Source organism: Babylonia areolata, chromosome 16, assembly GCF_041734735.1.
Source record: "Babylonia areolata isolate BAREFJ2019XMU chromosome 16, ASM4173473v1, whole genome shotgun sequence".
Lineage (NCBI taxonomy): Eukaryota > Metazoa > Mollusca > Gastropoda > Neogastropoda > Buccinidae > Babylonia > Babylonia areolata.
This window is the reverse complement of record NC_134891.1, coordinates 28,705,385-28,722,884: the sequence shown is the minus strand read 5'-3', so window position 1 is coordinate 28,722,884 and position 17,500 is coordinate 28,705,385. Positions and strand designations below refer to the sequence as shown.

General features: G+C 43.6%; 1 protein-coding gene across 1 annotated transcript; it reads right to left on the bottom strand.

Annotated features, from left to right (window-relative positions):
- Positions 1 to 1,434: 1,434 nt before the first annotated feature.
- LOC143291035 (putative acyl-CoA synthetase YngI) lies at positions 1,435 to 3,072 on the bottom strand. Its single transcript, XM_076600620.1, has one exon. It carries the CDS (start codon positions 3,070 to 3,072, stop codon positions 1,435 to 1,437), a length of 1,638 nt encoding a protein of 545 aa, XP_076456735.1.
- Between the last annotated feature and the right edge of the window lie 14,428 nt (positions 3,073 to 17,500).

Genomic DNA, 17,500 nt, shown 5'->3' with positions numbered 1-17,500 from the left:
CGAGGAGGGTGGACTTAAGGAGAACTTCTCTCTTTTTTTTATATAGCCAGGGAAACAACTAGATGATACCAAGGAAGGTGGAGTGTCATTTACGGCCAGGAACAGCTTGAAGAGGTCTGTCATTCCACCTACAAAAGGAACCAAGTGAATCCTGTCTCTTCAGAACCACTCTTCTGTGGGTTACTAAGTTACTAAGCGCGCTGGGTGTAGCGTATATGGATTTGACCGAACGCAGTGACGCCTCCTTGAGCTACTGATACTGATACTACTCTTCTGTGGGACTTGTCTGTATAATTCCAGAGCTAAGCAGTTATTCTGTCTCGAGGTAAACATACACTTTTTTTTTCATATATACAAGCTCACAAAACCCTGTTTATAAACATCGTTATATGTGCCCCATAATGAAATATTTTGTTACATGAAGTAAATGAACGCATAAACAATTTCACTCTGAAAAGTCAGTGGCTCTTTAATACATTCTGTATATCTCTCATTACATTGCAAGTATGCCTACACAGCCTCATTTGCATCTTTGAAAACACAAGAGAAGGAAACACACGAAAATAACAAAAGCATTTGGACTGCTTCAAAAAAAGATGTAACTTGGCCTGTTTGGTTCACGGTGGTGATGAGTTAAACGTCCAGTTTGCATTCACTCTGAAGGTCACAGTTTCTTGTCTACCATTTAAAAACAGCACAGATTATAGAACTACACATTATGGCGTGTGAGCTTGATTCTGTAGAACGACGTAGTGGCTGATTTCAATGGCGTCAGCCCACATGCACGAAGACAACAACACAATGTGGAAGCTGATATCTCAGTAAACACCAACTGGAGGCGTGAAAGTAGCGTACTGAGGACGCATATGGTTCGAGACAAAGCAAATAAGACATCCTCACAAGTTCCATCCATGAGCTATATGCAGGAACGTTCACACTCACACAACGATTCTTAGAATCAGGACAGCTGCTGAGGAAAGAAAAGAAAATGGTTCAGATCCATGATCTTCTGCATGATCCTATAACATTGACGGATGCTGTCCATCCCTTGAGCACGAACCATCGACAGGTTGTTTTTTTGTTTTTGGTTTGTTTGTTTTTTTCGACCACAAAGGTTTCAGAAAATTACTGCCAGCATTCTCCATACGTCCATTCTCTTTGACAGGTGTTACAGTTCATACATACCACAGCATATCCTTCAGTATTTGACAAACCATTTCCTCGTAAAAATGTTTTTGTTTTTCAAAGCAAAAGTAGATTGTATTAATAAATAAAAATAATAATAAAACATCGGAAAGAAAAAAAAACGACAAAGATGAATTCATTTAGTTGTAAAGGTTGTAATTTATCGGCATTGAGTTTCATATCCTTTCATCTTTTTCAGGTTTTTGTGTGCGTACGTTGATGGTGTTTTCATTGGATTGGAGTGTGCCATCAGTCTGATGATGAAATCAGCCCAAGTTGCTGAGCGGCTTGTGCCCTGATGACTTTTCGCTGGGGTTTTCCCGTATCAGTCACGGGAAATGACTCAAACTTCACAAAGTACCGAGGACACGCTGACAGTGGATCATCCTTCGACACAAACATTCCTTCAGCAAATTCACGAACCTGCTCCATGGACACGTCATGTGACTTCAGTGCCACACAGGCACACAGCTCTTCATTCACGAGGCTATCAGGCACTCCGACGACGATGACATCATCAACTCCTGGACATTCTCGGAGACATTTTTCGATCCACGTGGGGTAGAAGATGTAGGTTCCTCTCGTGATGGCATCGCTTCCTCTTCCATCGACAATCAGATGACCTCGTTCATCCAGTCGGCCCAAGTCCCCGGTTCGAAAGAAGCCATCTTCAGTGAAGGCATCAGCCGTGGCCTTTGGGTTGTTGAGGTAGCCTTTCATCATGTTGGGCCCTTTGACAAGGATGCGACCGACCTGAGCTGTAGCACATGGCTTTGACTCATCCTGCATGCTGACGATCTTTACTTGAACGTCTGCGACTGCTTGTCCTGAGTCATGGTCAGTGAAGGTCTGGCTGTTCGTTACCATCAGTGCAGCCACCATTCCAAAGTCGGTTGCTGCATACGCCACGTAGACATTACGGGCCACCTTAAGTCCTGCCTTCAGCATGGACTGTTGGACTGGGTAGCCAGCCAGCAACAGTGAATCCAGTCGATGCAGAGAAGACGTCATGTCTTCCGTCTCAGCCAACTTAGCTAGATAGAGAGGCGACATGTAGGCTGCATTACACTTTTCCTCCTGGATGACGGTGACGAGGAACTGACTCATGTCCTCGGGAACCCCTGCTCCCATGTCACAAAGGACACGTGTACCACCCTGGATAACAGTAAAGGCAGGGGTACCACCTTGCCACCCCATCGGTTGCATGTTCAGCCATATCCCTGCAATTCCCAGTTTGGAAAAACTATCACTTTCTACAAATCGAATGAAAGGTTCTTGTGTTCGTACAACCAGTTTAGAGAAACCTGTAGAACCAGACGTGGTAAAGACGCTGAAGACATCTTCAGGTTTGACATCGTCTGTTTGATACCATTCTGCCTGTGCCTTCAGCTGGCCAATGAAATCTCCCCTCCCCTCATTCTCCACACGTCGAACAAAGATCACTGTCTTCAGACAGGCCAGCTGGGAAGACGTCATGCGCTCCCCATCATCCATGACCACGTGATTCTTCAGCACGCTCCAAGGACTTCCGGTGACGTCAGGATCCACAAGAATAGCAGGGGCATGAGACTGGGTGATGGTGTTCAACAAGTCTGACCCATCAGCCATCAGACACTGACCATTGACAGATGCCGCTCCAGCCATCCAGATGCCTGCCTCACACACCACCCTCTCCGGACTGCTGGGCAGAGTGTTGATCACCAGATCCCCACGTGCTATCCCCTTGTCCCTCAGGACGGCAGCAAAGCGACCAGCCAGCGTGTAGAGAGAGGCCCAGGTCAGCACATCGCGCCGCTGATTCTTGTCTCGGAAGATGAAGGCTGCAGAATCAGGTTTCTCCTGTGCCCAGTGCTGCAGAAAGTCTGGCAAGGTCCGGAGCTGGGTCATGGTTGATGTGAGTGGTCTGGCCCTTGTGTTTGAGCTGTGCATCACAAAACAAAACCTTGCATGCCTGAATACACCCCAAAAGTGAAGTCATGTGTAATCCAGTCTTGTTTCAGAAGAGGGTCAAGGGATGACAGGGTGAGAGAAATTAGTCGATCAAAGCAACAAACATGCTGATGAAAGTGCAAGCGGTAAGGTTACACACTTTATGATCGATAAACAAATCTTGAGTTGTTGTGTCGTTTTGTTATGTTATTTGTGTGCAGGTAGTTGTCACCCGCACATCTACCCTTTCCTTCTCCACCCCCTCCACCCCTCCCTTCTCATCTCCCCTCCTCACTCTTCTCTCAGCAGCAGTTCACAAACCAGTGATGTCAGGACGACCCCGCGTTCCCCTGCCCTGTAATGTTCTCATATTGAATTATGTCCATTATTGTTAGTTCCCTTTAACTAGGAATTAGAGGTCACGTGATGAACCGGAAGCAGCCGGTCGTAATTCGGGCAGACAGCATGACACTCCATTATGTTGAAATAAATACTAAAAACATCTAAACAAAGAGACTTCGAGTGTATGTGTACTCTACATTTGGCGACGAGTGAGTAACCGAACACCGCGCAATGGGAGAAAACGAACAAAATGCAGCAGCAGCAGTCAGAACTGTTGCAAACATCTCCGTGCCGTCCGTGTCTCCGTTCGACCCACATGGTGATGTTGCTAGCGTGTTTCAGCGTTGGGAAAGATGGCTTAGAAGCTTCGAACTTTTTGCTGACGCTTCAGGATGCACTGACGGAAGACAGAAGAGACAACTTTTGCTTCACTGTGCAGGTACAGAAACCCAAGAAATATTTTTCACGTTCGACCCACAACCGCCAGAGTATGAACAGGCAGCAGAAGCACTGACGAACTATTTCAAACCGGCAAAGAATCTCCCGTACCTCCGTCACATGTTTCGTCAAGCAAAGCAGAGTGACAATGAAAGTGTAGTACAGTATGTTACCCGACTTCGTCAACTAGCCAAGGACTGTGACTTTGGCGATGGCACAGCCGACTTCATACGTGACCAAGTGATAGACAAGTGTGCTTCTGACAAACTCCGTACTAGGCTACTAGCAGAAAAAGACTTGACACTGGAAAAATGTCTGTCCTTAGCCGCTTCCAAAGAACTGTCAGAACAACAGGCCCAGTTGATAGCAGGTGAAAGAGAAAACGTGTTTGCAGTCAGACAAAGTAGTGGCAGAGGCAGAGTTGACAGAAACACTGACAGTAGCAAATACAGAGGTAGTAGAGGTGCAAACAGTAACTCTAGTAGCAGTGTGAGTACCCACTCAAGTATCAAGTGTGGCCGATGCGGACGTGCAGGACATAAATCTTCTGAGTGTAGATGTTCACAAAACGTGACTTGCTGGAATTGCAATTTGAAAGGCCATTTTGCTGCCCAATGCCGCAAACCGAAACGAGAAACAACTGAAGGCCAACGAGGTCAGCGACAAAACAGAGGACGAGCTGGAAGGAAAAACCGTGGTCGACTTCACTTTGTGGAGGAACAACAACAACAGTCATTGTACTCGGCACAACAACCATCATCGGACTCGGATGAATACGTCTTCGCAGTTGAGCCAACCCCCAATGAGGTAACAGTACTGATTGAGGATGAACCCATTAACATGATCGTGGACAGTGGCGCGTCGGTCAACATTCTCAACTCTACAGCAGCTGCCAAACTGAAGCAACGAGGTGCCGAATTCGAGGAATGCAAGCGTACACTATACCCCTATGGATCACCACCGATAACAGCCAAGAAAATGGTGAAAGCAGAAATCCAAGTCGCAGGAAAGCAACCAGTCACAGCTGAGTTCTTAGTTATTCCGGGCTCTCAACCGCCGTTGCTAGGACGACAGACGTCAGAAGAGCTTGGGATCCTGCAAATTGACGTGAACTTCATCCAGAAAGACATTCTGAGCAAGTATCCTGGTATCACTGAAGGCATAGGCAACCTCAAAAACGTTGAAGTGACAATACATGTAGACAAAAGTGTACCCCCTGTTGCTAGAAAACACTCGCGAGTACCGTTCCATCTCAGGAGCCAAGTGGAGAAAGAGCTTGAAAAACTTGAAAAGGAGGATGTCATAGAAAAAGAGTCAGACTCATCGACAGAATGGGTTTCAAGAATAGTGACTGTACCGAAGCCAAAGAAACCAGCCGAGATACGACTCTGCGTAGACATGAGAGACGCAAACAAGGCAATCATGAGGACACGTCATGTCACACCAACGATCGAGGAGCTGGTCACCGACTTACACGGCGCAACAGTTTTCAGCAAGATCGATTTGAGATCGGGCTACCATCAACTGACACTCAAACCTGAATCCCGGGGAATCACAACGTTCTCTACACACTGTGGACTATACCGTTACAAACGTCTCAGTTTTGGCATAAATTCAGCCGCAGAGATCTTCCAACACACCATACAAACTGTGATAGCTGATGTAGGAGGTAGTCGCAACGTCAGTGATGACATCATAGTTTTTGGCAAAGACGCTGAAGAACATGATAGAAATCTGCACAAGCTACTCACCACTCTCCATCAAGCTGGGCTGACCGTGAACAGTTCCAAGTGCCAGTTCAGAAAGAAGGAGATCGAGTTCTACGGATTCATCTTCAGTGCCGACGGACTCAGACCTGACCCAGCCAAGGTCGCCGCGCTCAAGGACGCCGCAGAACCTCAGAACAGCTCCGAACTCCGTTCGTTTCTTGGAATGGCGCAGTACAGTGCCAGGTTCATTCCGAACTTTGCAACCATCACAGAGCTTCTCCGTCGTCTCACCAGACAAGACGTGCCGTGGAGCTGGGGCAAAGAAGAAGCTAGAGCTCTGTGTGCCGTGAAACAAGCACTGTGTGAGTCAGCAACCCTGGTGTACTTCGACACCAGCAAGAAAACTGTGATACTGGTGGACGCCAGCCCTGTGGGCATCGCCGCTCTTCTTTCTCAAGAAAACAAGCCAGTATGCTACGCCAGCCGGGCCCTGAGTGAAGTAGAACAACGCTACTCTCAAATGGAGCGAGAAGCGCTAGCCATCGTATGGGCCTGTGAACATTTTGACATCTATGTTCGTGGCAGCAGCTTCACAGTGGTCACCGATCACAAACCCCTAACCACCATCTGGAGCAAGCCGTCACCCCCCGCCAGAATTCAAAGATGGGCCATGCGACTTCAACCCTACAAAATGGAGGTCGTGTACAAGCCAGGCAAGGACAATCCGGCAGACTACCTTTCAAGACATCCAATCCCTGGCAACGTCTCATCCAGAGAGGAGAAAGCAGCGGAAGAATTCGTACAGTTCGTCACCGACACGAACACCCCAGTCGCCATCACTACAGAAGACATCCGGAGAGCAACCACAGGTGATCCCACACTGGTGAAGATCATGGAGTTGGTCCGAACAGGCCGATGGCACACATGCCCACCAGACATGCAGGCGGAAACATTCAGAGCATTCCGCAACGTCAAAGACAGTTTGAGCATCAATGCTGAGCAAGACATCTTACTCCAGGGAACACTAGTGGTCATTCCGAGTGCGCTACAAGACAAAGTCATCAAGTTAGCTCATGAAGGTCACCAAGGTATCAACAAGACCAAGGCGCTCCTACGCTCAAAGGTATGGTTTCCAAACATGACTACAAAAGCTGAGAAGGCCATTCGCGAATGTATTCCATGCCAAGCAAACACCAACAGGAGAAACATGGAGCCACTTGCCATGTCTGAACGCCACCCAGGACCCTGGCAGCATCTCAGTATGGACTTTTGCGGACCATTACCAAGTGGCGAGAGCCTTCTGGTAATCCAAGACGAATACTCCCGGTATCCAGTCGTCGAAATCGTTCGCAAGACAACCATTGACTCCATCATTCCAGTCGTGGACAAAATTTTTGCCGAGTTCAGTTTCCCAAAAGTGATCAAAACAGACAATGGACCACAGTTCCGATCCGCTACATGGAAAAACTTTCTGACACAGTGTGGCGTCAAGCATCGCAAGATCACACCCTTGTGGCCAAGATCAAACTCGCAAGCAGAGACGTTCAACAAACCGCTTCTGAAGTCAATTCGTTCTGCCAAAATCCAACACAAGAACTGGAAACAGGACATGTATGTGTTTCTTCGCATGTACAGATGCACACCACACGCAACTACCTGTTTCTCGCCGTACTACCTGATGTTCGGACGAGAACCGAGAACCAAGATGCCACAGCTGCACGAACCGTCGAGCAGCCCAGTCGACAAAGAGCTACGACAGCGAGATGGTGATGCCAAGAAAAGGATGAAGATTGCTGCTGACCGTCGTCATCACGCCAAGCCCAGCAGAATCTCCGCAGGAGATAAGGTCCTGGTTCGTCAGGCCAAGCAGGACAAGTTCTCCACTCCCTTCTGGCCTAAGCCGCTCGTTGTCACAGCGAGCAAGGGCTCTATGGTCACTGCCCTCAAACCCGATGGCTCTACAGTGACCCGCAACGCTGCGATGTTCCGGAGGCTTCCTGACACGACACAGCCCGCGATGCAGGAGGACGAGGCCCTCACCGAGGATGAGGACATCCCCAGCGACGACGTCATCGCCGCAAGAGCAGCCGTCGCAGAGGACATCATCACCAGCAACGGCAGTCGCATCAAAACCCCACCCCGCAGACTTCCCAGTTCTCCGCCCGTGGCGATACAGACTGAGAATTTAGTGCCACATCCCAGCCCCAAGCCCCAGTCAAATTCCAAACATATTCCCCAGTCACTCCCCAGTCCAAAGCAGCCGAAACCCAAACCCCAGTCGCAACCCCAACCCCAACCCCAACTCCGCAGGAGCAGTAGAAATGTCCGCAAACCAGGACACTTGCAGGACTATGTGCTAGATCAGTAACCGTCATGGACTATCGCTCCAGCATCACTACCATCAGCAGTACCCATCTACACCTGGCCGCTGATATCATTGGATTTACCTGGTCATCAAATTCTGTGTTCTTCATTGTGGTGCATAGTTAGCTAGGTATAACCCTAGAAAGGCCCTACTGGCTCGGTTTACCTAGACCATAACTCCAGTATAGTTGTGGAGTTATATATTAGGCGCAATTCTTTTTTTTTTTTTTCATTTATCATTTAGATCACTCTTTTCATTCAAATAGGTGGAGGAGAAGCTGATAATCATTAAGCATTACAGGCAAACAAAATAATGAACCTGGTGATTCCTGTTATTATCATGCACTTCAACAAAATAATACTTTGCACCAGTAAACACTAGATTAGTGTACATGTATTTGGTTATGTTGGTTTGTTTGATGAGCAATGGAACTTGACTCAATGCTGAATCTATTGGACTATGCCAAGAAGGCTTCGTTTCATTTTGACATGGCTACGGAGACTGTTTCCAAAGATAAACCTTTCTTTAATTTCAACTTCAAGTTCAAACGTTGATTAATATTATTTTTGGACTGAGTGTGATAATCCATTTCATGTTTAAAATAACTGAATCCTATCATTTATAAAAGTTCTCTTGATCAAAGTTTCAATGTTGTTAAAGCAGGAGCTTGTTTTCTTTTTCTAAGTCAATTCAATTTAAATTTAAATCATATATTATGTAAAGTTTTCATTCAATGTTGGGAGGGATGTAATGTTCTCATATTGAATTATGTCCATTATTGTTAGTTCCCTTTAACTAGGAATTAGAGGTCACGTGATGAACCGGAAGCAGCCGGTCGTAATTCGGGCAGACAGCATGACACTCCATTATGTTGAAATAAATACTAAAAACATCTAAACAAAGAGACTTCGAGTGTATGTGTACTCTACATGCCCTTCCCTTTTTCCCTCTGTCTTTAAGTCAGTGAGATTGCGGCAGTCCCTGCACCCAGCTGTTTGGGGTGATGCGGTGAATAGTGTGCTGTGTAGTACGTTTATGTGGTAAACAGTGTGCTGTGTGGTGTGTTTATGTGGTAAACAGTGTGCTGTGTGATATGTTTATGTGGTAAACAGTGTGCTGTGTGGTGTGTTTATGTGGTAAACAGTGTGCTGTGTGATATGTTTATGTGGTAAACAGTGTGCTGTGTGGTGTGTTTATGTGGTAAACAGTGTGCTGTGTGGTGTGTTTATGTGGTAAACAGTGTGCTGTGTGATATGTTTATGTGGTAAACAGTGTGCTGTGTGATATGTTTATGTGGTAAACAGTGTGCTGTGTGATATGTTTATGTGGTAAACAGTGTGCTTCTCTCCGCAGCAGTTCACAAACCACTGATGTCAGGACGAACCCACGTTCCCCTGCCCTTCCCTTTTTTCCCTCTGTCTTTAAGTCAGTGAGGCAGTCCCTGCACCCAGCTGTTTGGGGTGATGCGGTGAAGTGTGCTGTGTGGTAGAATAGAATATAATAGAATGGGATAGAATAGAATAGAATACTTCTACTGTCAAAAAGCCTTAAAGTTTATCAGATACAATGAAACATAAACATGAGCATATTAACAAGAGAAACATTCGTGAACAAATTTCGCCAGCCTTGGCTGTAATTCTGTTAGAAGGATCAAGTCACTAGGCTTTGCTTTTGGACGACATATATCGATTAGGAATCTGTGTCTGTAAGTATTGTACTTTACACAATTGTCTAAAAGGTGAATCTCATCTTCTAAACTGTTACAAGTGGTATGTTCATGTGGTAAACAGCGCGCTGTGTGATATGTTTATGTGGTAAACAGTGTGTTGTGTGTATGTTTATGTGGTAAACAGTGTGTTGCATGGTATGTTTATGTGGTAAACAGTGTGCTGTGTGGTGTGTTTATGTGGTAAACAGTGTGTTGCATGGTATGTTTATGTGGTAAACAGTGTGCTGTGTGGTGTGTTTATGTGGTAAACAGTGTGCTGTGTGGTTTGTTTATGTGGTAAACAGTGCGCTGTGTGATATGTTGATGTGGTAAACAGTGCGCTGTGTGATATGTTGATGTGGTAAACAGTGCGGTGTGTGATATGTTGATGTGGTAAACAGCGCGCTGTGTGATATGTTGATGTGGTAAACAGTGTGCTGTGTGATATGTTTATGTGGTAAACAGTGTGCTGTGTGATATGTTTATGTGGTAAACAGTGTGCTGTGTGATATGTTTATGTGGTAAACAGTGTGCTGTGTGATATGTTGATGTGGTAAACAGTGTGCTGTGTGATATGTTGATGTGGTAAACAGTGTGCTGTGTGATATGTTGATGTGGTAAACAGTGTGCTGTGTGGTATGTTTATGTGGTAAACAGTGTGTTGCATGGTATGTTTATGTGGTAAACAGTGTGTTGCATGGTATGTTTATGTGGTAAACAGTGTGCTGTGTGGTATGTTGATGTGGTAAACAGTGTGCTGTGTGATATGTTTATGTGGTAAACAGTGTGCTGTGTGATATGTTTATGTGGTAAACAGTGTGCTGTGTGATATGTTGATGTGGTAAACAGTGTGCTGTGTGATATGTTTGTGTGGTAAACAGTGTGCTGTGTGATATGTTGATGTGGTAAACAGTGTGCTGTGTGATATGTTTATGTGGTAAACAGTGTGCTGTGTAGTACGTTTATGTGGTAAACAGTGTGCTGTGTGATATGTTTATGTGGTAAACAGTGTGCTGTGTGATATGTTTATGTGGTAAACAGTGTGCTGTGTGGTGTGTTGATGTGGTAAACAGAGTGCTGTGTGGTATGTTTATGTGGTAAACAGTGTGCTGTGTGGTGTGTTGATGTGGTAAACAGAGTGCTGTGTGGTGTGTTTATGTGGTAAACAGTGTGCTGTGTGGTATGTTGATGTGGTAAACAGTGTGTTGCATGGTATGTTTATGTGGTAAACAATGCGCTGTGTGGTGTGTTTATGTGGTAAACAGTGTGCTGTGTGATATGTTTATGTGGTAAACAGTGTGCTTCTCTCCGCAGCAGTTCACAAACCACTGATGTCAGGACGAACCCACGTTCCCCTGCCCTTTTATTTTTTCCTCTGTCTTTAAGTCAGTGAGGCAGTCCCTGCACCCAGCTGTTTGGGGTGATGCGGTGAACAGTGTGCTGTGTGGTAGAATAGAATATAATAGAATGGAATAGAATAGAATAGAATACTTCTACTGTCAAAAAGCCTTAAAGTTTATAAGACACAATGAAACATAAACATGAGCATATTAACAAGAGAAACATTCGTGAACAAATTTCGCCAGCCTTGGCTGTATTTCTGTTGGAAGGATCAAGTCACTAGGCTTTGCTTTTGGACGACATATATCGATTAGGAATCTGTATCTGTAAGTATTGTACTTAACACAATTGTCTAAAAGGTGAATCTCATCTTCTAAACTGTTACAAGTGGTATGTTCATGTGGTAAACAGCGCGCTGTGTGATATGTTTATGTGGTAAACAGTGTGTTGTGTGATATGTTGATGTGGTAAACAGTGTGTTGTGTGATATGTTTATGTGGTAAACAGTGTGTTGTGTGATATGTTGATGTGGTAAACAGTGTGCTGTGTGATATGTTTATGTGGTAAACAGTGTGCTGTGTGATATGTTTATGTGGTAAACAGTGTGCTGTGTGGTACGTTTATGTGGTAAACAGTGTGCTGTGTGATATGGTTATGTGGTAAACAGTGTGCTGTGTGGTACGTTTATGTGGTAAACAGTGTGCTGTGTGATATGGTTATGTGGTAAACAGTGTGTTGTATGTATGTTTATGTGGTAAACAGTGTGTTGCATGGTATGTTTATGTGGTAAACAGTGTGCTGTGTGGTGTGTTTATGTGGTAAACAGTGCGCTGTGTGATATGTTGATGTGGTAAACAGTGTGCTGTGTGGTATGTTGATGTGGTAAACAGTGTGTTGCATGGTATGTTTATGTGGTAAACAGTGTGCTGTGTGGTGTGTTTTTGTGGTAAACAGTGTGCTGTGTGGTGTGTTGATGTGGTAAACAGTGTGCTGTGTGATATGTTGATGTGGTAAACAGTGTGTTGTATGTATGTTTATGTGGTAAACAGTGTGTTGCATGGTATGTTTATGTGGTAAACAGTGTGTTGCATGGTATGTTTATGTGGTAAACAGTGTGCTGTGTGATATGTTGATGTGGTAAACAGTGTGCTGTGTGGTATGTTGATGTGGTAAACAGTGTGTTGCATGGTATGTTTATGTGGTAAACAGTGTGCTGTGTGGTGTGTTTTTGTGGTAAACAGTGTGCTGTGTGGTATGTTGATGTGGTAAACAGTGTGCTGTGTGATATCTTTATGTGGTAAGTGCTAGCTGCTGACTTTTTTTTTAAATGATATGTCAGTGATTTGTCAGTTGTTGAAACAATAATGGAAACAATGCAAGCACTGAATCATAAATGAGAAACTACATTGATGGTGAGTGTGTGGTGACTGTTCACACACAGCAGCAGCGTTTTGTTGAGTAGTCCATACAGCTGCTTTTGTGGTTTGATCTTCCGATGTACCTTTTATTTACCTGTGTGCTAGTTGAATCGGTAGCGGAAGCAGCACTGACTTGAAGTTGTGTACCTTGTGAATGAAGAGTGTTACCACTCTTTACTATATATATATATACATATATATGTGTGTGTGTGTGTGTGTGTGTGTGTGTGTGTGATTTTATCAAGTCGTGATGCTTAAATCTGAAGTGAAGAGATCTGTTGGCAAACATTGTGAGCTGAGGAGTTTTCGTGTGTGTGTATGTGTGTGTGTTTGTATGTGTGTGTATGTGTGTGTGTGTGTGTGTGTCTGTGTCTGTGTCTGTGTGTCTGTGTGTGTTCGTGGCAAAACCTAACAAAACTCTTTCCCTCTGGAAAAAATACACTTTGTCAACACTAAATTTGGCTTAAGATAAGAAAAGGGTAAGTTCTTTCCGCATGTTCTAGTATTAAGGACAAAGCACTTCTTATGGGAAGGGCATAGAAATAAAATATAAAAAAAAGAAACTAGAAATGTTTCCACACTTATGCTACTATTACATTATTCTTATCTGACATACTTGCACACTAATTAATAATAGTCATTTCTTCTTCTTTTTTTCTTTTCTTTTCTTTTTTTTAAGATCCGTAAGAATTTCTGCTTTGTATGGAAGTTATGATAATGCAAATATCTATAAGGTGAAGCAAAACACTGCGAAGTAAAGGGATTTCAGTCTGATTATAGACTATTATGGGAATTATTTAAACGAATCTGACATGTCTAAAAGATTGGATTTCAAAAGATGCCTTGCGGCGTAACAGGCTATGGCTCCTGTCACACCGAATAAAGTACAAGATCAACACTCTATGCTACAAATGTATTCACAAATCAGCCCCTTCCTATCTCTGTGGCGGCCTTCATCTCTACACTCCATCTCCCTCACTACGATCAGCTTCGGATCCACTCTGTTTACGCATACCCAGATTCAAACTCTCGACTGTTGGCCGCCGTTCTTTCTCTGTCTCTGGACCTTGCAATTGGAATGAACTTCCTCTTTCGCTTCCTCAAGTCTCCACACTCAGCTCTTTCAAGTCTGGCCTTAAAACCCACCTCTTCCCAAAATAGCCTCCCTTCCCTGCCTCTTCCTTGTCTTCAGTTTCTCCAGTTTTAGGGTTATGCGTGCGTGAGAATGACTGGTGCGAAAGCGCTTAGATTTGTCTATGCACAAGATTCAGCGCTATATAAATGCCATTATTATTATCATTATTATTATTCTGTTTTACACTGAGTAGGAAGGTCTTACACAATCTTCGCTCAAGTGGTCCTTTGTTGGGGAATAATACTACAGTGTAGCCCCTTCTATGTATATTCATGGTCAGCTTGCGCATCAAATCAATGGTGTACGATGACATTATTGAAAGGAGGACGGAGGACGCCACTAAATTTTATTTCGAAAAATGCTTTGTGCATAGGCCTCATCACTTCTGCGTAATTTCCATGAACGACCACTCAAATCAACAAATCCTATTCATTTGTAGTCAGGAATTTCTGCATAGGCCTCATCACTTCTGCGTAATTTCCATGAACGACCACTTAAATCAACAAATCCTATTCATTTGTAGTCAGGAATTTGTGCATAGGCCTCATCACTTCTGCGTAATTTCCATGAACGACCACTCAGATCAACAAATCCTATTCATTTGTAGTCAGGAATTTGTGCATAGGCCTCATCACTTCTGCGTACTTTCCATGAACGACCACTCAGATCAACAAATCCTATTCATTTGTAGTCAAGAATTTGTGCATAGGCCTCATCACTTCTGCGTAATTTCCATGAACGACCACTCAAATCAACAAATCCTATTCATTTGTAGTCAAGAATTTGTGCATAGTCCTCATCACTTCTGCGTAATTTCCATGAACGACCACTCAAATCAACAAATCCTATTCATTTGTAGTCAAGAATTTGCCAGTTAGGCTTCACTTGCACAACGGATGTGTGTTTGTAAACTTTTCTGGGTTACTGAAACCAAGGCCAACTTCCACCATGGTTTGGAGAGAAACATTCACAGACTTTGAAGATAAAATCTTAATAAAATTCGAATTATAATAGACGACAACCACAGTGAAATATTGCGTTAGGTTGTAAGTGGAAGCCAGAAGTTTTATCAGATTACCACGCAAAACACAATGAACCTGCTTCTTCACTGAGCACATTGTTCTCATGTTCTATAATTACATTCAGATGTTCCAACGAGCATTAAACTTACCTTGACGTAACGTCGAAACCTTGCAACAGAGCCAATCTGGAAAACTACAGTGGGTGTCTGGTTTACATAGGGCACAGCAAACTGCTTGAAAAGGGAGGCTTCAAAGTTTCCAGAAATGAGCAATTTGCTGATAAAACGATTTACTGACAGAGAGTGATTCTTCATCCCACCAGCTGTTTCAGTTCAGACAGGAGGAACAGCCAGCACCACGTTTTAGCCAGCACAGTGCTGTGGCTAATCGGTTACGAGTTGATCTAGTGTCGACCAGGGATCAGTGTTCGAGTCTCCTCTCCCACTTCGGGACTGTGTTGCGTCCCTGGGAACTTGTTTTCTTTTCTTTTCTTGTGTGTGTGTGTGTGTGTGTGTGTGTGTGTGTGTTCAGCATGAAAGTTATATTCACAGACACACAGACACAGACACACACACACAGACACAGACACAGACACAGACACACACACACACACACACACACACACACACACACACACACACACACACACACACACACACAGGATTTCTCTGTGTGAAATTCGGGCTGTTCTCCACAGGTAGAGCGCGTCGCTACACTACAGCGCCAGCCATTTTATTTTGTATTTTTTTCCTGCATGCAGTTATTTATTTTTCCGATCGAAGTGGATTTTTCTACAGAATTTTCCCAGGAACAGCCCTTTTGTTGCCGTGGGTTCTTTTACGTGCGCTGAGTGTATGCTGCACACGGGACCTCAGTTTATCGAATAACTGTGTGAGGTTACCCAATATATTGTGCGTGTTATGTTTTGTTGATGAAATGCAATTAATGATTGAATGAGTAAATGAATAAATAAATAAATAAATAGTAAACGAATAAATAAATAAATAAATAAATAAACAAATAAATAAAATTAATCTGAATTGAAAACCTCCAGCTAACAGGACTCATGATTGTTCCACAGCTGTGCAGTCAACGAACATCCACTGCGCTGATTGATCTGACAGTGCAATGCTTCCAAAGCTTTCGCTCTTTATTGGTGATTTTGTTGTTGTTGTTCTACTTCGTCCAAGATTTATCAGTATGTTCAAACGATTGTTGGGAAGTCGTGAGGAAAAAAAACAAACAAACAAACAACAACCACCCAACTTTTTTCTTTGTTCTGATCAGAGTATAAAGGGTAAGATTCCTTTGAGTCTGGTCTGTATGATGGACATTTGATTAAGTCAAAAGAAGAAATACAAGTGTTATCTACATCATCCTCTCACCTCCGAACCCTAAAACAAGTTTCTTTGAAGATATGAGTTATATTGAATGACTTCTTTTGTTCCCAATACATAACACCCAAAACATCTAACAATGATTTTGCGAATATCTGTTTTGTAATTGTGTCTGTACTCGTGTAGAGAGCCAAACGGGTCCCTCTTTGTTTGTTTTCTGTTGTTGTTTTCTTGTTTTCTAGACAAGTGGTTCAGCATACACAGGTAGAAGTGTGTAGCCCTGCTTTCATATTTGCTTACGTGTCATGCAATAGTGTCATGCCACTACAGTACAAATAACAAGTGGAAGGTCATTGTATTTACAGCCCATTACTGTACAAATTGAGCGGAAGGTCATTGTATGTATTGACCACTACAGCACAAAATGGTAGAGGGACATTGTATGTATTGACCACTACAGCACAAAATGGTAGAGGGACATTGTATGTATTGACCACTACAGCACAAAATGGTAGAGGGACATTGTATGTATTGACCACTACAGCACAAAATGGTAGAGGGACATTGTATGTATTGACCACTACAGCACAAAATGGTAGAGGGACATTGTATGTATTGACCACTACAGCACAAAATGGTAGAGGGACATTGTATGTATTGACCACTACAGCACAAAATGGTAGAGGGACATTGTATGTATTGACCACTACAGCACAAAATGGTAGAGGGACATTGTATGTATTGACCACTACAGCACAAAATGGTAGAGGGACATTGTATGTATTGACCACTACAGCACAAAATGGTAGAGGGACATTGTATTGACCACTACAGCACAAAATGGTAGAGGGACATTGTATGTATTGACCACTACAGCACAAAATGGTAGAGGGACATTGTATGTATTGACCACTACAGCACAAAATGGTAGAGGGACATTGTATGTATTGACCACTACAGCACAAAATGGTAGAGGGACATTGTATGTATTGACCACTACAGCACAAAATGGTAGAGGGACATTGTATGTATTGACCACTACAGCACAAAATGGTAGAGGGACATTGTATGTATTGACCACTACAGCACAAAATGGTAGAGGGACATTGTATGTATTGACCACTACAGCACAAAATGGTAGAGGGACATTGTATGTATTGACCACTACAGCACAAAATGGTAGAGGGACATTGTATGTATTGACCACTACAGCACAAAATGGTAGAGGGACATTGTATGTATTGACCACTACAGCACAAAATGGTAGAGGGACATTGTATGTATTGACCACTACAGCACAAAATGGTAGAGGGACATTGTATGTATTGACCACTACAGCACAAAATGGTAGAGGGACATTGTATGTATTGACCACTACAGCACAAAATGGTAGAGGGACATTGTATGTATTGACCACTACAGCACAAAATGGTAGAGGGACATTGTATGTATTGACCACTACAGCACAAAATGGTAGAGGGACATTGTATGTATTGACCACTACAGCACAAAATGGTAGAGGGACATTGTATGTATTGACCACTACAGCACAAAATGGTAGAGGGACATTG

Bases quoted from the DNA above. Each gene is read 5' to 3' on its own strand.
- LOC143291035 (XM_076600620.1), bottom strand. From the start codon at position 3,072: ATGACCCAGCTCCGGACCTTGCCAGACTTTCTGCAGCACTGGGCACAG.